We start from the raw sequence: 20,460 nt of genomic DNA, 5'->3' as shown, positions 1-20,460 counted from the left end.
AAAAGCCATAGAAAGAGCCAAGGATAGCTCTGGGGTGATGGGTCTTGCCAGCCCAGCAGCTCTGCCACCACATCCAGCCCAGAAGTTTCTGCTGCAGCCCAGTGCCTGTGGCACGTGAGGGATGCTCTGCTGCTGCCAGCTCAGCCTCCCCCGTGTTATCACCCATATTTGCACCAAGTAAAACCAAGGGCCCATCTCCCCAACCACCCTGTGACAGCCACCAGGACCTGCACAGGTGAAGGGAATGCCACTGCAAGAATCCTAGGAGAACACTTGTGACAGGCACTGCTGGATTCAGCCCAGGTCACTTGCAGATCCTCAGCAGGTTTTGTTCAGACCAGCCCCAGCCGTGCCAGGGCAGAGCACAGTGGTTAACCCAGACCCTGCAAGAAGCAACAGGCAAGGAGACCAGTTCGACCAGTTCTGCACCAGAGCCACCTACACAGCTGTGTCTGGCACTTGGACCTGAGCCCAAAACCCCAGGCAGGACTGCCCCCAGACATACCTGCCCCTCTGCAGCTGAAAACCTATGCACAGGTCTCCAAGACTATCCAAACAGCATTGCCAAGGGTTTCCCATCTCCCAGCCACCCCAGGCAGGCAGCCCCAACCTCAGCTCTATCTCCACTCCGTGCTGCAACAGGGACTAAACTCCCTGATGCTGCAGCTGGCACAGCCCAGGGGAGATCACCCGTGGGGAGATGTGCTGGGGTGGACAGCGTTCATGTCATTCCAGGTGGATCAGCTGTGAAATGCTGCTGTTGATCCACAGGCAAAGCTGATCCAAGAGCAGGTTGTGTCCTGCCCAGACAGGTCCCTAGCTGGGCTAGAGCTCACTTTGGGGGCAGAGACATACCTCCTGGGGGTACAGACCTGGGGCTGGCTGCTCCAGCAGGGCTCCAGACACAACAGGAGATGGCATGGGAAGTCATATCCTAATCATTTTATTTGTTTCCCAGAACAGGATTTATCCCAGTAGCCGGGAGCTGTGCCAGGATGCAGATGCCTGGTTTTACAGAGCAGTCACACAACCAGATGCCTCTTGCTGCTCACACAGCTGAGCAGGTTGCCTGCAGGGACAGATAGCAGGCAGGGCTGCGTAGAGGGCCTTGGTGAGCAGGTAGCATTTCAGGGAAGGAAGATTTCAGGAACAATCCTGGGCTAAACTTTCGTAAGAGACTGGCAGAGGCAGAGGTTAGTGGATGTTAGTGCCTACCTTATCAGGCTGGGCCCTCTGTTAAGCTTTTACAGAGGAGGTGGCAGGTTAATATGACCCATAAATGATTCACTATTACCTTTGAAGACCATTTGCCCTCCTGGCTGACAACATATTTGCCTCCTCTGTGCCTCTCCCCTCCCCTCCTGAACACCTTCTGCAAACCTGTCCTCCAGATGAGTTTTCTTTCCACTTCACCTCCTTGCTTTGAACTTCATTCTTGGTCATCCTCCTGGAAAGTGATGTGCCAAAAGCAAAGCAATGCACAAGCTTCTCATGTTGCACCACCCAGAGCTGCTCCTGGTCAGACACTGCAGGGAAAACTCCACTTTTAAGGGCCTAAATGACTCTCTAGAGTTGTCATGCTACAGCAGAGCAAGGAAAGGACCTTTACAACAAACTGAACCATTGAAATGTAGGAGGAGCAGCACAAGAACCATCAGTGAGCACAGATGCAGGGAGTGGTTGGAGTTTGGTCTTCAATACACTCAGAAACAGCCTTGATTTCTTCATAAAACACCTAGGGAAGAGTTCAGGCATCTCCTCAACCCTGTAAAGTTCCTGCTCATGATCACACCTATTTGCACCACGTGAAACCAAGGGCTTATCTCACCAACTTCCCTGTCTGGCAGTGCCCACTACCACATCCCCAGCAAGCCCTCTGCATCTGTGATGGATGCTCTGCTGTGTGGAGATGCTGTTTGGCAACAGGACTGGCAGCTGCAGCCAGCCCAGGCCAAGACTTACAAATGATACATGGTCTTGCTGACTGGAGATGGAGGCTGTAGACTTGAGCTGTCTTCAGCAAGAGGGAAAACCCTCCTGAGGGTCTCCAAAGCCAAGCAGAGCATGAAGAACAGCCATGGGAGTCAGGAGCTCCCAGACACTCACCACCCTGGGAGGTATCAGAGCCATCACCCTCCTTTTGCCACCAAGGATGGAATATTTCATACAATTCTTACCCCAGCCCTTTGTCCTCCTTGTGGACCAGTTTTCATACAAGCCAAAGTGAAACTCCAGAGCCTGAGAACAGCTTGAAAAAACTGCCACTCCACTAGGAGAACAGGACACTGGATTTTCTTAAGCCTAAAATTACTCAGTCCACAAACCTTGTTTTGCTTTGCCTTATCTTTACCAACTGATAAGCAGAGAAGTGCAAAGTCACTTGGCACTTCTCCCTGCAGGTCAGTTTAAGACCCATTAAAGTTTCCTGTGTCAGGGCTGGGGTCAGCACCCTGCCAGGGTCAGCAGGGGTCAGGGGGCTGTGGCTGCAGAGCTGGCTCAGCACCAAGGGACCTTTTCCCAGAAACCAGAGGCAGCCAAATCCAGCATGGCACGAATAAGAAGTCCTGGTCCTGCTCCTTTGTCTCTCTCTAAGTACAGAGGACATTCACACCACGCCGCCTCGTTAACAGCTCAGTCCCAGGGCTGTTATGGACTACTCATCCCTAGACCCTTCAGACATCAAAAGGACCTGCCTGCTTCCCAGCCCATTGCCTCTCCAGGCTCATTCCAGCATCCTGCAGCTTCTTCTGAGTTCAAGCCCTAGAGGTAAGGAGCAGGACATCCCTACAGCAGCTAAGCGTTAGCCTCATTTTCCTCTCCCCAGAGGATTAGCAAGGCTGTAATAGCACCAAATAAATCCACTAATGGCAGATTCTCAGGACACTTTGTCTGGAAAACTTGTTTATAACTTACAGGACGAAGCCTGCAAATTTGGCTTTATTATCCAGTGACAGGGCTGAAGGGAGCTGCTCCCAAACAGGGAGATTGGATCTGAACTAGATGTATCCTGAATCATTAACCAGGCAATGAGGTAATTAAACACCTGCCTGGAAAGCCAACCTTGACACACACACAACACAGCTGGAGAAGCCACCCATGGAATGAATGACGGTGGGAAATCAGAACTTTTGGGTGTTTCTTTCACATTTCCCCAGAATAGCTGCTTTGCCCAAATGCAGTGCCCTGGAGGAGGGACTGCCTCTGGGAACACTGGGATAAAGTACCAGGCAACGGGTCCAGAAAGTCAAACAGGAGGACAGGTTTGCCCTCCTCTATATCTCCTGGGCTGCACACAGGTGCAACCCAAAGACCCTGTGAAAAAATACCTGCAGGATGGTCCATTGCAGGTGTTGGTCAGAGGAAATCTGTACACTAGGACAGCTCACAGCTCACCTGCTTGGGAGAAAAACCTCTGACCTTGATATAAAGAGCTGAGTGAAGGATCAGGCACTCAGAAGAGAGGGGTCCAAGCTGGAGAATCCTATTTAGCAAGACCTGAAAGCCCTTAGGAAGGAGGGTACTCACACACCATAGCACACATCAGCTAGGAAGGAACATACATTCAGACACCACCAAACCAAACCAAGCTCTCCTGGAAGGGCTCTGCTTGCAGCCCAGGGCTAGCAGGGAGAGGAAACAAACCTCTCCAGGGTGACCATGGCAAGGGACAGAGCAGTGACAGCCCCTGCAAACCACCTCCCAGTCCATCTGCAGGGGCAGAGGGTGCAGGGGCAGCCAGGAACATTTGAGCCAGGGGTGCTCATACCCCAAACTGCAGCCTGCCAGCCCAGAGCCCCAAGGGCTCTTCAGTTACACATGAACCTCCTGCAAAGCTCCGTTCTTGAGCTGCTATTGCCTGATTCAGCAGCAAGTGCTTGTGTGTCACAGGCAGAGAGACCAGAGCAGGATGAATCTGTCTGCCACAGCTAATTCTGCATGGCCAGACCTCACCTTCCCTGACTTAATTTGACGCTCTGAGAAAATTAGACGTTCTCCTGCTTCTGTGGAAAAAGGCAAGCACTGAAGGTAATTCAGAGGCTTTGATGCTGCTCTTCAGTCATTCGGGCACCACAGCCCCAGCACTGCTCCCTGGACTGACCAGGGGCTGGGATGAGAGTCACTAATCCTCATGCACAGCGTGTGAGCCTCAGGCAAACTGCTGTGTCTGTGCTGTGCACGGACACCACCGCGACAAGATTATTTCCACAGCAAGAAGTTTAATAACCTCAACACCTCGGGTGCCCAGCAGTGGAGAGTTTGCCCAAGATCCCAGCGTGGCAGTGTCTAGAAATGCCAAGTACACCTGTGGCCCTGGCTCTGGATTTGAATGTGATGGCACTGGAGAACATGAAAGCTGCACCCAGGGCCACCTGCACACAACAAACATGCAAATAATGCCATTTGAAAGTGGTTTTAAACCTCCCCCTCTGAGACATTACTGCTTTTTAGGCCAGAGGTGGGAAGGTTTTCACCCCAGGTTACTTGCAGCAGCCCAGGGAAGGGCTGGGGATGGACACAGCCACCTCCTTCCCACACCGCTCTAACCCAAACACTGTAATCTGTCCCTCAGCACCGAGAAAGGCTCTGATCAGTCACTCAGCAGTGCACAAAGTAAATCCTCAATGCAAATAAACACAGAGTGAGGATACTCCAGGGATTTGGGCTGGATGCTCTGGAGCAAAGACTCCCCTGCTGTGTCCCCACCCAAATCCCACCGTGATCCACTTCCATGAGACAAGTGACTGCAGCAGTCACCCAACCAACAGCTTGGCTGGCTTAGCAGCAGGACAGCAGAGGACTGAGCCTCTCCTCACACAAAGCAGCACAGTCAGGCTAAGGAGACCTCACCCAGAGGGAGAGAGAGGGTCAGGGAGCAGCTGCATTTCTCAAACCTGCTCAGCCAGAGACAGCAGAGCGCAGCACGAACCTCAGCTGGAGGTGCGTCCTGAACTGCTGCAGGATCAGCCCCCAGCAGAGTCAGACACCAACCCAGGGCTGAAGGGGAGGCAGGACAGGGCCCAGGAAGCAGAGGGACTTGAGCAGTGACCCCTGTCTCTGAGCTGGGCTGCACAGGCAGCTGCAGATACAGCACTTCCTCAGCCTGGAGCAGGGGAGGGAGGAGAAGGCAGAGCAGCCAGGAGAGCTGCTGCTCCTGCTGCAGCCCCAGGACAGCTCAGAGCACACCTTCTTCTTCAGGATGGATTGCTGTTTTCAGACAAGAACAGCTGGAGGTCGGTTTTCCTGCCAAGGAAAAGCCCTTTCTCATCGTGCTCCCAAGTACCTGTTGGGATCACAGTCTGCTTCCTACTCTGCTAGATCCTTCCTCCTGCAGCTTTCCATTGTACACTGGGGGCACCCACCATGCATCCCTCCTGCCTGGAGCAGAAAGAGCTTTTTTTTTCAGGAAAACTCACCTCAATCCCATCCTGAAGAAAAAGAGGAGCAGCCATAGAGAGTCAATAGCACATCAAATCACTCCTTTAAGTGAGCAAACTCCCCATTTACACCCTGGCTGAACCCCACGGGGTACCTGTGCTAATAGGGCAGTTAACAAGAGCTAGGAAGCACAGACATCCCTCAGCAGATGCATCTTCTCCCAAAAATGTACATCTCATCCCTATTTTAATAGATGCAATGGCACCAGGCATAGCTAGCTCAGCCTGTAATTAAAATTCCAGTGCTAATTCCAAAGATTCTCCATAGGAAAAGTTGATTGAAAGCAATGCTCTTGACCATTCTGCTGGAGTTTCCTGTTCTGAGGGCAATCATGTGTCCTGCTTGCCAATTAATTCATGGAAAGAGAGCAAACACTTTAAACAAGCAGCAATGAAAGAGCAGCACAGTACAGGTTTCCAGGGAAGCAGGTTTATAAGGAAGCAGGTTCCCAAGCTCCATACACCAGCACTCTGCACCTTGCCCTGGCTGTTCCAGGCACAGCACACACCTGGCAGCTCCAGGGGAGTTGGTTTGTTCACCACATCAGACCCTTCGCCTGCTTGTGTTGTTCCCTCTGTGGGTCTGGTCTGCATCATGCAGGTCACTTAAATAACTATCTTTTCACTTTTTAAATATTTAGATTTTTTTTTCCCAGTGCCCCATCAGCACCTTCCACGTGACTTAGGCCACACCACTGCTGACAAACCTCACTGCACTCACTTTCCACTAACATTACACCAAAACAAACAAGCTAAGTCACCTCAAAGTGGTGTTATCTGAGCCTTGGGGCAGAAGATCCTCCTCCAGAACTAAGTGGCCATTCTCCAGGGGTTCACTAGCTCCAGGTGATGGTGTGACCTTGATCCTCTGAATGCTTGGAGGGCAGAGTGCTGGGAGTTCTCCAAACTACACAAACTCCATGCCTCAGAGGTCAGGAATAAAACTTCATTGTTTTCCAATTTCTTATCTGTGTTCAACTAATCAGTTCTCTGTCAAAAGATGTTTGGCACAAAGAGGCCAATTGCTCTTAGATTTGTGTCACAGTAACTGACTAGCAAGCGGCTGCAGTACAAGTTTCCCTGGAATCCATCCAGGCACCAGAGAGATGTGTGGCAGGAGAGCAAAAAGGAGTTTGGTGTGCAAACCAAACAGGACAAGTTCTCAGTGATTTGACACAAAAGGTGAGAAGGGAAGAGCAGCTCAGATGGATGGACAAGGGAGGAAATACTGTGAAACATCAACCAGGTGATGCCTGTGCTGGTTATTGTGTGGCCTTTCCTTACCTAAAAGGGAATGAGCTTTATGGGGCAGAGAAACCTGCCAGTCAAGACCATGTTTTCTAGAAACTGTCACCTGATGAATAGAGTCTTCCACATTTCTTTTAGCTCTACGCTTTCCCTTTCTCCTGTAAAACTCCTCCTGGCATCCAGAGGCAAATGGAATTCGCTACAACAGCAGAAATTCCCATTTTGTTTCCATATTGCAAACATTAAACACAAACTCCTTCTTCTCTTACCTTGTTCTGAGCACAGAGTCCTCTTGAAAGTACAGAGTCCTTCTGTGCGCTGAGAACTCACAAACCAGAACAACTTGGAACAAAGAAGCAAACATTCCTAGCAAAACCATGGGTTTCTAATTCCCCCCCATTCATCTGACATGCACCTTGCATGGAAAACTCCTATGACAACAAAAATCCTTCTGTTCCCAACCCCATGAACTCCAATGCCTAAAAATGGAGAAGCAATACAAAGTCCAGACAAGCAGTGCAGGAGTTCAGGCAGCCAGGACAAACTGCTGCTTCACCTTCCAGCGACAGGCTGAGTGAGAACCTACACAGTGCTGGTGGAAACTTCCAGATACTTTATTTAGGAACAATTCTGCCCATGTGCTGTGGGGTTTTTACCTGTTTCAGTGATCACAGTTAGGAAATTACCTGCATTTTCCAAGTGCCTATCACCACGGCACCTGGTGCTTTATAAAAATAGCTGTCTGGCATGACAGAGATGATTTATCCCTCAAAACCTACTGCTCTCCTGCTCCTTATTCATCACTCTGTGTGTAGGACAAAGGACAAAGCAACAGATGAACTCCAGAAAAAGATCATCTTGTTTTCAGGCAAAGTTTAGATCAGAGACAAAACGAACATGGAGAGACCCAACTTCCCATTACGAGCAAGTAGCTGTTTCTAAAGCCACTCATGAAGTTAGCTTCCCAGGAAAATCCTTGTAGGAATAGGTTCTATACTGTATTTAGGTATTTAACAGAACATGTGTATGAGTAAAGGAGGATACAACTGGCCCAGATTCACCCACCACAGCTGGGGGAACCACTGACATTTGGTATTTGCCATCCTTGTTGATAAGAGGCTCTGTTTTGTCATCTCTGAATGTTACAGTTTTTAAAACACACAAGTTTCTGGGACTCAAAAGGAAAGGAGAAGTAACCCCTTTGGCTACCGTTCCACAGCAATCCTGTAGTGGCCTCACCTTGCTGGTTTAGTTCTGCTTCTCCTTTTGCCTCTGTTTCCCCATCATATCCAGATTTCTAGACCAAAATACCAAATTTAGTGTCAAATTATGGGGCAGAGGGAGGAATCAAATTATATCTATGCCCTGGTCCATGGTAAGTAGGTATGTACAGGCCCTGAATGGGCCACTGGTCACAAAACTTCTCCAAGCAGAATGGAATCTCTGTGCTCCAAGTTATTTTCATCTATTTCTAGTGTACATTTGTTTCTGAATAACTGTTTGTCTTTTATAAACTGGGAGAGAATGTGAGTGCACAGACATATACACAGGACACAGGGAAGAAGGTGATAAAACTTCCCTCTGTTGGTTTCAGGTGCAGGTATTTGTGTCCTAGAACCTCTTGGAGCTTTTCCTTCAATACAGAATAAAACCTCTGATCCTCTGGGGGGTCCTGGTTAACTTTTGAATCCAAAAATGCCCTTTATATATCCTGTGAGGCCACTCTTGGCCTTCTGCTCCACCTTGTCCTCCAGAGGTGGGAAAGCAACATGATTAAGGGCCAGGTCAAAGAACAAGGGTTTGCATGGAATGGGCTGGAAGCCTGGTGGGAAGTGCACGAGGCTGACTTGCTTGCTGACAAGGGAAGGATCCAGGCAGAAAGTCTCAAACCGTTCTGAGAGTGGCTGAAAGAGACCAAGGCAGAAGCACAAGTTAAACACATGTCACATCAAAGCTGACAGGGGTCAAACAAGCACAGAGGATTGAGCAGCAAAGACAACAGAAACTGAAGTTCCCTTGTGTGGCAGCTTGAGCCCTTGAAAATTATTTCAACTCCTGTCAAATTTGAACCCCATGGCTGCAGGATCCCTGGAAAACCTTCCCATGAAAGGGAGAAAGCTTAATAAAGAGATGCCAGACTAGAAGCTGCAAGCAGCCACCCAGCTCCCACCCAAAGAACCCCACTGTGCCAGGGACCTTCAGCACATGCAGAAGGAAAACAAGCCTAATAAAATCTCCTAAATACACCAGTCCTGACCAAATGATCAGTGTGACAATTCCACGAATTGTGAGAGACACTCAGGTAACAGTTAAAGGTGATGTTCCCTAAGAGCACTGCTGGAATCTGCCTGAGCTCTTGGCTCTTACCTTGCCATCCTTGACCTGAGATGGAGACTCAGTCTCATGAGGATCATTTGCATCTGCAAAATGGAAGAAAAAGTGGTAAGAATAATAAGCTAGACCCTGGCACAGAGAAAGATATTCTCAGGAGCCAGCTGCCCCTAAGCAGGTCTTCTCAGCCAGGCAAAACTGGGATGAGAAAGGTCAACTTGTTTGCAGCAAAAAAATCAACACTCAGCTGTTCTGTGCAGGTTCCCAAAACAGATGCACATCCCCATGAAGGGTTTTGGCACCTCTGGGCAGGGAGGAAGATGTCAAGTGTCCAGTCACTGCCTGCCTACCTGCACTACACACAGCTAGAAGCTAGAATTGAGGGAAAAAATTAGTTTTTCAAAGCCTGCATGAATCAGAGTGAAGTGGGAAAACATTTGGCATTTCAGAAATGAAATGACTGAAGTAGCTGCAGAGGAATTACTCAAGATACATTAGAGCAGAGCTCTAGTACAGCTGGTTACTCACCTAATATAGCTGCTGCTTGCAAGGAGTATTTCTCTGCATTGACTTGAGTGATCAGTTCCTGAACATCAGGCAGTTCCTAGGGCATTAGAGAAAATTATTTGAGAGCCTGAAACGTGCCAAAGTTAGAGCAAAGACAAAATCTGTCAAAGTAAGAACTAAGAAGTTAACTCCTAATGCCGATAAATTTTCCCAGAAGGAAAAAAGCTGCAGTGCTTCTGGCACTACACAAGTTGTAGAAGAGAAAATGCACATGTGAGAAGAGATGGTAAATTGCTTTGGTGTTGTTACAGCAAGTCTGTCTCTCCTCCCAGGCAAGTGGCCACCTGAAGTGTTCCCACAGCACTAGAAAGTCTCTGCTGTAATGAGTATTACTCCCTCCCCTACTTAAAGATCAGTCTTGAATTGTAATGGCCTGACAACTAATTAACAATGCATAGTGTACAGAGCTTCTTCACAGACTTCAGTTCCCTTCCACACACAGGATTGGGCTCCTACCTTCAAGCTGTTCCTATGAGCTCCAGCTCCTGACTGAACTTCACGGGCATATTTCAGCACTCTCTCATACAACACAAGAGCCTCACTCCATTTCTTCACCAGGACATAGGACTGGGCAATGAAGAAACACCTGCAACAGTAAAGAGCTGATTCCTGATGTGTTTGCTATCCATACCTTTTGCCAGCTCAAATGACAGGAGATATCCTTAAGTAGCACTGGACAGTTTGCCCTTAGCATCCAGTCTCTATTTCCCAGAAGGGCAGAGGAAACTGCATCCAAGGCTTGTACAGCACACAGAGCTTGGAATTACAACCTTTGAAGATGTCATGTGTGCTAGAGAAAACCTGTTCTCAGTCACCTGTAAGCTTTGTACACAAGTGTCTTCAATCCAATCTCTTTCTGGAAGTTCTTGTCCTCTTCTAGGCCAGGAAGTTGTGTCAGTTCCACGAGGTTCTGTCCAAAAGAGAGGCAGAGTAACACATGCAGGCATTATTTTCCTCTGGAATCTGCTGGAGTAAGAGAAAGCTGTCCCTTTTGACAAGTCAACAGTACACTCCCATGGAAATAGTTTCCAGTTTTCTAATTATCAGTTTTCTACCCTTGTGAAGGACTCTCATTGAAACTTGGGCAAGTTGCCCTCAGGACAGATTTCCTGACACAAACAGGAATTAGGACAAAGCCTCCTCAGATTTCACATGAACTAATTCTTTCATAAGGCATTTCCCTTTCCCACTCCCAACTGCTACAGCCACATAGCTAATAGAAAACTTATGGGAGAAATTGAGGAACTGCTTATGGAGAACAAGTATTTTTAGCTGCCCAGCAAAATCTAAAGCAGCGAAGAGAGTGCTGCAGAAAACAGTCAGAAAGACTATTTGAAAACTGTATTAGGAGACCCATCCAAGCAGCATGTTTTGCTCACAGCTAGAAGAGGTTTTGTGCTTCATGTCAATGTTAGAACCACAGAATCATCAAGGTTGGAAGAGATCTTGAAGACCACCAAGTCCAACCATTGAACCACCTTCAAGGTAGCTACCCAGCTGCTCCTCAGACTTCACAGGCAGTTCCCTTGCACTGCTGTGCTGTCTAGAGGAACTCTTGGCACCAAATCTCTGGGAAGATGGAAGGACTGGCCTGGCATTACCTGCAGGATGATGTCATAGAGGCGGATGAGGTCCTGTGGCCGCGGTGTGCGTTTGCCGTCCTCGTCCGAGCGCTGTGGCTGCAGCAGAGCCTTCTGCAGGGCCTTGGCCATGCTCTCATTGCGCTTGATGGCTGTGGACAGCTTGATGTAAGTCAAATAACTGCCAAGGAACAAGATAAAGTACCATTAGTCAGAGCTACTCAGACATTACTCTTTATTCTGAAAACCTCCTCCCCCAGACTAAGCTGTTACTAGTGGGAAAAAAAACATCTGGAAGGTCAACGTGAGTCTGGACTAAAATGTTCTTGAGTCAGATCCTTATCCTTACAGTCATCTTTGGAGATCTGAGAGGCCCAGAACAAAAGGCCCATAAAGCAAAATCAAACAAAAATAAAGCGTTGACCCAAGCACATAATTTCTTCACACTGGGACAGAGCAGCAATGTTTGCCTATTACCTGTGTAAGTACTGGATGTTGGAGACCTTCCCAGAATCATTTTCCAGAGAGTGTTCTCGTTGCTTCTGTGGAAATTGGGAGACAAAACACTGCATGATTTACTTAAAACTGGCAGCCAAGGGAAGAAAAATACAGGAACAACTCAAGGTTTGGGTAACCATGGAAGCTGTAACAAACTTCCAGGAAAAAGAAGGGTTTCTACACAGCTCTTCCCCCCTCTCCAGTTCTGAAGAGAGTAAATTCAAAGGTGACTGTTCTGCAGCTCTGTTAAAGAAATCCCAGCAGCTTTTACTGGCAAGCAGGTTTAACAGTAACAAATCAGCCCCACAGAAACACCTTGTGGTTAAAAACACAAACAGTGATGTTTGCTGCCTACCTGGTCTGGTTTCAGATCTTCCCTCACTGCCTGAATGGCATCTCTGCACTCGCTGAGTAGAGACTCAAACAAACGTTCCTTTGTCTCCTCATTTTCTGCCTAAGAGCAAAGGAGAGTTAAGACAGATTAAAAATTAGAAATTTTTCGTATTTTATGCCCCATGATGCATCAATTAACTGAGATTAAACAAAGCTTCTCCCAAATTATGGCTTGAAGATCCAGGAACTCCAATCTGCTCCTGTCTGCAACACATTCTTGGGGGCAAACTGCCAGAAATCATGTGGAATATGCTCAGGGTTGAGAATTTAGCAGCACTAAATGCCTACACACAGTTCATGGTCTCATCTCTGCACCAAATACCTTCCCAGCAACTCCTTCCCCTTCCTGGATGGCACCTGCACTGGTCCCAGAAGAGCTGTGACAGGACTGCCCTGTGGGAAAGGCCCAGCAACAGAAGAGCTGGGCAGTGTTGAACTGGCAAACTCCCAGTGCAGACAGCTCTTTTTCTGCTGATTTAATTTTTCTCACGTGGTAAGAACATGTAGATGATTATCTTTTCTCCACTCCCTCCCTTGCAATGCTCACAGGGGCAATAACTTGCCTGTTTGCAGCACATTTCACAGTAACCCTGTGTTTTAGCAGCAGGAGTGACCCAGTGTTCTTCCATTGACGCCACAAGTTTTGTCAAGAAAATGAAGCACTTTTGGCCTTCTGCCCCAAAACCAGAACTTGAAAACAACTTTCAAGAAACAAGTTGAAGCCTGATCTCTGCCTAATTCACTGGCATATCATGTACCTAATTAAACAAGCTCCCAAACTCAGCTCCCAGTCAGTAACCAGGTGAGGATTGCAAGACTCACTGATTCAGAACTGCCCAGAAACAAACCTCAACTCAGCAAGCACAGGAGGATCAAGGAGCACCAGCACTGTTATACCATTTCCATGTCATGTAGCAGCAGCAGATCAGCTTTACTGCAACAAATTTGCAAGTGTCCAAATGAATAAAAACTGTCTAAAAACACCCTCAGTTGTTTATCTTCAGCAGAGCTCAACAGCTGCTGCCTCTCCACCTCCCACGTCTGCAAAGCCATTAAGGAATGTTATTTTTACTCCCTCACAAAGCCTCAGGTATCTTGAGATGAAGGTGGCTTTGGGGTTTGGGGTTTTTTTTTTTTTTCTGGTTTTAATTTAAGATTTGCTGCAAGAATTTTTAAGGTGGGACTGACTACTGAGGATAACCAGAGACGAGTCTGACTGCATTCTCAACCTCACCCAGAGCAGCACAGCAACTTCACTGTGAGCACAAAAATGAAAACAGACACAGCCAGATCATCAGTCAGGCACAAACAGGGGCAGGGCTGGGCCCTGCCACAGAACAAAGACTTTCCTTTCGAAGCAAAACCTCCTGAAGCTGATTCTGTGCATAAACAGACACGTTCTGATTTGGCAGGTATCATAAAAGTGAGCCACAAGTGCTGCAGCTGGTGATCCAAGTGTCCTGACAAAACAGCACAGGTTCATCTGAAAGGGATCATGGGAACTGATCCCACTGAACACACTTTCAAAAGTGCTCAGTTCTCATTTTTACTTTGTTCTAACCCACTGTGTAACATCTCTAGAGTTATTACCACTCATCTTCCCTGCAGTCCAGAGATGAGCACAGAATCCTTGGGGCAAACTTACATCACTCAGCCCTTCAGCCTTCTCACTCCCACTTGCTCAGAGCCAATGGGCCCTTGAAGCAAAGCCTTCAACTGTACAAAAGGGTTGACATAAGCAATTTTAAACTTGCATTCATATTTCAGCTTGGTTTATTTGTTCTGTTTCTCCCAGTACCAACAGGACACTGAAAGCAATGGGGTAACTACACTGAGAAACTCCATTTTTACACAAAACAGACTGGCTTTGCTTCCAGTCAAACTCTGCAGGGCACTGCTGTTATGTCAGGGTTTCAACTCAGGGAAACCAACAGAGAGGTGCCAAGGATCCCAGGAACCACAGCACACTCAGCTGAAGCTGGTCTGCCCCTCACAGCTGACACAACTACAGAACTAATTCCAATAGGCCAAGTTTTAGCTCTCTGGGGATGCAAACACTGCTGCTGTGCCCTCAGCTCTCGCCAGAACCAGCTGTGATCTGCTACCACAAAACTCTTCTTTAGTTCCAAGGAACACAGAGCACGATGAAAACAAATTTAGATCACTGTTCTGCCACAGCTTTAGAGGGCAAGTACACTGAAAAGGTCCAACTGCCAGCCTGGCAGGATGGTTGTTAAAGCAGGGAAGGCTGAACCTTGAGCTGCACTTCCACCTGCTGGCCACGAGCATGTGCTCCTGAAACTAAACTCAGCAACACCCAGCGCAGGGCATTAAGACAGGAATGGTTAACACTCATGTTTCCTGCTCAGCTACATCCTGTTTATCCCACCCACACTATCTCCTCAACACTACTCCCTGCTCCTGCCTTATCCCTTTGTAGGGTTTTTGTTTTATCATTCAAATTTCCATTCATCATTATCATTCTCCTGCTGCTAAAAGGTTTTTGAAGCTGCAAAAAGCCCATCTTTAGTGGCAACAGATGTTACTGAGGATCCTTTCACTGCCTTTTCAAGCAGTAAGTGTGTATGCAGCCATGGAAAAGCAGGATACACCATCTGCTTACCATTTCAAGGAAAAAGCCCCATGTGGAAAATTAGGCTGTGATACCAAGGACATGCACAGTATGTGCCACTGCAAGTGTTTTGGAACTGTTAGGTTTGAAATTTACATCCTAACATTGAGTAATCCTCTTCCTGCCTTTGAGGGCATAAGTCAGAGAATGGTATCAATCTCAGCAGTGCTTCACCTGGCAAATGGCTTTTTGTTGCTGAAGAAAATGTGGTCAATACGTGTCTTTCTTCTTTTGGCTCCTCTGAAGTTGGAGCATTTGAGCAAAATGGTTAAAGAAATTAGAAGAGTCATTCAAAACCAGATACTCTTAAAAAGGTAACCTTCATTTCCAACCGACTTACAGGTAAGAATGGTTCTCACCCTGCCGCACCTGTGGGAAGTGTTCCAAGGAGCAGGAATACTACACTCCCAGGATACCACTCAGCAGACTAAGAACTATCCCCACCTGACACTTCAGCTTTGGGTTTTAGTCACTATTCCCACTTCCAACCCCAAGTCTGAAAAAAAAAAAAGATGATGCCAAGGTTTTTATCCAAGTACACCACCCACTGAAGGACAGAGGGGTTTTACCTGAGCGATCGCTGCCTCGTTGTCTGCCAGCCCCAGCAGGAAGATCCTCACTTTGTCTATCTTCACTGGAACAGTTCTCCCTCTCCACTCCACCTCACTCATCGTGGCTGCCTGCTTTGCCCGAGTCTGGGTGATCAGTGCCTGCAGAGAACAGACTCAGCCTGGGAGCTTGAACTCAAAGGGATCCAAAATGGAACCCTTTGGATTCACATTAGACTTCACATTTGGAAATCAAAGGGATTTTTAGCAAGGTGTTGTTTCCCAGAGCCCAGGTTTGCTTCTGTTATGCTCTGGCTCTTGAATGGTTTGCTGCAGCAGTATTTATGCTCAGCAGAGTGTCCATGAATGTTCCAAGTTGAAGGTGCAAATAAGTTACCTCCAGTTTTTCTGCAAGAAGACCTTCAGTGCCACCAGACCTGAGCCTCATCTGCATCAACTCATTCATGGCAGACTGGTCACCTGTGAGAATCAACAAATTGAGATCATATTTCCATCTGAGTTCAGAAATTGTAATACAGAAAAGCCAATCAACAGATTTTATACTAGCAATCTGGGGGCAAGGGGGATAAATTTTCAATTTCACTCTCCTTTCACAAGCAAAGTACCACAAACTGCTATTGCCTGTTCACATACAAAACCACATGTGCTGCTACAAAATGAGGCTATTTCTCCATTGCTAAACTGACCTGAGACACGTGCAGAATTTGCTCAAAATATTATGGACCCACTGCAGTGTCACTAAACTAAACCAACACTCCTTTCCTGTAACCAAGCCTTGCTCTTTGCTGGAGACGAGGCACTTTTCCCTACCAATGTTGTAGGCACAGTAGCGGATGTTGGGTGAGATCTCTTCCACGCGCTGGTTATAGAGCACAGCTTGTTCTTCTGTGAAAGCATTGGCCAGTTTTTCATAGATGGTCCTACAGCAAAGAACAGGTATTAACACTGCAGCGTGTGTCATTTATCAGGTGCTGTCCTAAGGGAAGAATCTGCTCTGCCAGAATGCTCTGGAGGATGTTCTCTCTTCAGCAGCACCTCCCAGTCAAGCACACAAGTAACTAAACAACTCAGAGAGTTGCTGTCCATACTGTACATAAACTCACTAGACTGATTCAATGCTCTTTACTAAAAGAAGGTGGAGAGTGAGGGAACTCACTTGCACTTGTTGAAGGCCTCCATCGCTGCCTTCCACTCCTGGTGCTCGAAGCGCAGCATCCCGGTGAGGTAAGCCATGTATGCCTGCAGACACAGCAAGGGAAAGTTACCTCCCCAACACCAACAGCCTAAAGGGTACACCCTCCAGTAGTAAAGCTGCTGAGATGCCTGCAGAGAGTGACTAAGCCTTGCCCTTTTCATTTGGGCTTCCCACAGAACACAACTGATCTGGATGACAGAGTACCAGCTACCCACCTTTTTTTTTCTCTAACTGGCACTTCTAAGGGATGGAAGCAAAGATTTTTTTTGCTTGTTATGCAATTAACACAGCCCACTGATGTCACAAAACTTTTTTTCCCCAGCAGTAAGCTATAAAATGGCAGTTTTAATCCGCAGCCCCTTGTTCAAAGAGGCTGGTGTCACCACACAGCTGCTTGCTGTTTTCACAGAATTATTAAGGTTGGAAAAGATCTCTGAGATCATCAAGTTCAACCTATGACCTAACATCACCATATCAACTAGGCCATGGCACTTAGTGCCACATCCAGTCGTTCCTTAAACACCTCCAGGGGTGGTGACTCTACCACCTTCCTGGACAGTCCTTTCCTGTGTCTAATCACCCTCTCTGTCAAGAAATTCTTTGTAATGTGTAACCTAAGCCTCCCCTGGCACAGCTTGAGACTATGTCCTCTCATCCTGTCACTGCCTGGGAGAAGAGACCAACCCCCACCTAGCTACAATCTCCTTCCAGGTCGTTGTAGAGAGTGATAAGGTCACCTCTGAGCCTGCTCTTCTCCAAGGCACTGAAGCCACAAGTCCTGTGTTCTAGGTGGCTACTTCAGGGCATTTAACAAAGAGCTCACTCAACAGATGGGCTGTTCCTTACGTTGATTTGCACCATCTTAGTCTCCCTCAATTACTTTTACTAGATAAGAATTATCTCTTCACTCCAAACCCAAAGGTTTCTTCTTCAGCTTCTGCTGTCAAACCAATCAAAGTACCAGTGGTTACCTGTGCTTCCAGCTTTGTCTTGGCATCCACCCTGTTGCTCTCACACAGCCTCTCCAGCTCCTCCGCGTGTTTCACGGCTTTGCGCAGCCGAGACAGCAAGTGGAACCGTTTTCGGGGCTCAGTGTTTGCCTCCTGCTTCAGTTGCATGGCATAGCTCCAGGCCCTCTCTGCATCCATCAGGATCAGCAGCAAATACCTACAGGGCAGAGGATGATGAATGAAAAGATAATGATATTCAGACAAGAGTTCTTTGCAACGTGATACAAAAGTTCTGCTTGGTCAGTAAGAGGTAAATGCTCTCATTTCTTTACATTCTAAGCACACTGAGTTGCATCATTCCTAACTGGTTTCTACTGTTTCTCACTCAGAAATGTAATTACCTCACTGAGGAAGAGAATTTGCTACCCTTCTGCAGCACCACAGACATTGCAAAGACAAGAAATTTGTCATTTTAGGTCATTCCTCAAACTGGTTCAGTATGTTCTTAACACAGGTGAATGCAGCATCATGTTTTCTTTTCCCCACGAGAAAATATGAGACATCAGACATTGCAAGTATTCCTAAAATATGGGAAATGAGCCCAAAATCCTGGCTACTCTCCACCTGCTCAGTCAGACAACCATTCTGCCAAATTTAGAAAACCTAAGTAAAACCTGCAATCCAATATTTCTGTCCAAAGGGAAGGGATTAAGTCTCCAACCACAACCTTGCTGGCTGCACCTTTCCCATGACCAGCATCCCCACGGCTGCCTTGCAAGAGATCTGGATCAGCACTTCCTCCCTAATGTCAAAGGAATTTACTGATTATGAAAAGAATCCATTTCAGCAGCTGTGAGGGAAGAGAAGGAAGGGGCTGTTGCTGCTACCTCCTCTCCCACTTGTTCACATGATCGCATGTGAACATTCCATCCCGTCCCTGTACCTGCTGTCTGAGAGAATCTCCTCAGTTACTTTCTTCCCAGTGAACTTGTGCCTGTTGCCCATCTTGAAGTTGAGAGTTTTCCGGAGCCTCCTGAGCCTGCGGGAGCAATAGCCCCTGAAGAAAAAACAACCACAGTCAGTTTGGCCAAAGAACAGCTCTGCTTCTGTTTACTGCTCTCTCCAAACAGAAAGAAAGGACTAAAGGCTGTGACAGGAAATGCCTTAACAACTAAGAATCTCTGCCACGTGGTAAGAGGTAGCTCAGAAACTATCTGTAACGCAGTGGATAACAGACAGGAAGAAAGGTAAGAAGACACATAATAATTCCTGATCTTGAAAAATCAGGATGATCTTCTCCTTACTAGTTGGTTTACACTCAGTTCTGGAGTATAATGATTATCAGAGAGGTGCTCACACAACATCTTAAGGGCAATGCAGAAACAAGAGCCTGTCTGCACTCTCCTACATGGCTCAGCCACAGGATGTCACAGCAACTGGGGAACAGCGCACAGCCTCACCTGAAACAACCTGCCAGGGGGATTTACTTGGCAGAGGGGTTTTGCTGCCTGCTACAATGGGTTTACACTTTAAACGAAGTGAGACAAGCCACAGGAGTAACCCACAGACACCCCCACTGCTTACCTGTACCTCTGGAAGTCCCCATGCCTCAGCCCGTGCTGCTGCTGCGATTCCTTCACGATCTGCAGGACTGTGACTCGTGTTAAGGCACACTGACAGCACAGTCTGACACCAGTTCCACCCCAAAATACCAGAAGGGAACTCTACAGGTTCCATTAAGCAAACACACTTTGGACAGAGGGGCACCCCAGAACCTCCTGAAAACACACAGCTCAGAGAACTCATGGTGCTAAAACACCTCATGACTCCACTGCTCAGTTCAGAGCTCTTGACTGTCCTCAAGGCCAGGACTGAGATGTACCTCAAGCACCTCCTCCTGCAGACAACCACAAGTGTTGCTGCCACCAGAGCTCATCTGGGATAATAATCTGTGCCAAGAGACACATCCAGGCTAGCACAGCCTCCTCCCCAGCCATGCTTGTGACACAGTTTTGTTGGCAAAATGGAGGTGGGGAGAAGCTTTCCTGCCCTGAAACATCCCATCTCCCTGAAAAATCCCAGGAAAAGAACAGGAATACATGGAACAGGATCACTGCTGTCTTCCTGAAACAGCCTCCACAGAACCTCATCAAAAGGGCTTCTGGAGAGGATTCAGGGGCTGATTTGCTATTCGATTTGCCAACACATTTCCAGTCTCACTGCATATTACTGCAACAAGAATCCATGACACAATGCACTGTCCTGTGGCCTGGGATACCACCACTCCATCACTTCCACCCAGGCCCTGCACTCTTCAGAGTTCTGTGCATCCTGAACTTTATTTGCTTAGTTAAGCCACCAAATAAAACCATGCCACACTCTAGTGAATTTGCTCATGGTCTTCATGCAGTTTACAAGGCAGATCATTTTGTCAAGTACAATTTCCACCACAGACAAGAAATCTCTGTGCTATGTATATTTATACCCTAAAATTGCCTTTCTAAGCTTTGTCAAGCCTTTAAAAAACCCCACCAAACCAAACCCAGACTGTGCAACAACTCCCCAAAACTATTACTACACCTAAAGGAACTACCAGCCTTTTCAAGCTTAAAATGTCAGATGTCTGTCAAGGTGTTTTCTTGGAACTACACCTAAAAATTAAGTCTTTCAAGTATTAAAAACCTGTCCCAACAGTTACTGCACTTAATTATTTTGCAGCTGTAGAACAAGTCAAACTGCAGTGGCTGAACACAGCACTCCTCATCCTTGTGTACCCCAGATTCTTTTCAGACTGTTTCTTATCCTGAGCACTTACTCACACAACTCCTATCTTCTGTATAATTTCCTTTCTCGTGGACTTAGATATTCCCAACATTACCAGGGCAACTACTAAGCCTTACTCGACAGTTCCTAAGTACACACCACCTGCCATATGCCACGTGGAAAACCACAACCTCATTCCACTTGGGTTTCCCTCTGGCCCACAGGACAAAACTCAGCTCTGCCACAGCTGTGCAGTTTCACATCAGACGCTGACTAGTTTCACACCGAAGTTTCACATA

General features: G+C 47.3%; 1 protein-coding gene across 1 annotated transcript; it reads right to left on the bottom strand.

The window, feature by feature from the left end:
• Positions 1–8,003: 8,003 nt before the first annotated feature.
• SRP68 (signal recognition particle 68kDa) lies at positions 8,004–19,044 on the bottom strand. The gene is made up of 15 exons (XM_009073584.1): positions 18,983–19,044; positions 18,342–18,455; positions 17,420–17,615; positions 16,410–16,492; positions 16,064–16,173; positions 15,630–15,712; positions 15,254–15,394; positions 12,015–12,113; positions 11,639–11,703; positions 11,183–11,342; positions 10,397–10,491; positions 10,038–10,167; positions 9,543–9,618; positions 9,051–9,103; positions 8,004–8,587 (listed from the first exon to the last, which is right to left on the bottom strand). Exons 2-15 carry the CDS (start codon positions 18,401–18,403, stop codon positions 8,360–8,362), a joined length of 1,581 nt encoding a protein of 526 aa, XP_009071832.1. The 5' UTR covers positions 18,404–18,455; positions 18,983–19,044; the 3' UTR covers positions 8,004–8,359.
• Positions 19,045–20,460: the final 1,416 nt, after the last annotated feature.

Source organism: Acanthisitta chloris, unplaced genomic scaffold (genome assembly GCF_000695815.1).
Source record: "Acanthisitta chloris isolate BGI_N310 unplaced genomic scaffold, ASM69581v1 scaffold23984, whole genome shotgun sequence".
NCBI lineage: Eukaryota > Metazoa > Chordata > Aves > Passeriformes > Acanthisittidae > Acanthisitta > Acanthisitta chloris.
The sequence above is the reverse complement of the archived record's forward strand: the minus strand, read 5'-3'. Positions and strand labels throughout refer to the sequence as shown.

Coding starts and splice junctions, on each gene's coding strand:
- SRP68 (XM_009073584.1), bottom strand. CDS start 18,403: ATGGGCAACAGGCACAAGTTCACTGGGAAGAAAGTAACTGAGGAGATT. Junction 16,493..17,419: donor AGACAAAGCTGGAAGCACAG/GTAACCACTGGT, acceptor CTGTGTCTGCAG/GCATACATGGCTTACCTCAC. Junction 12,114..15,253: donor ACGAGGCAGCGATCGCTCAG/GTAAAACCCCTC, acceptor CTTTGCTCTTAG/GCAGAAAATGAGGAGACAAA.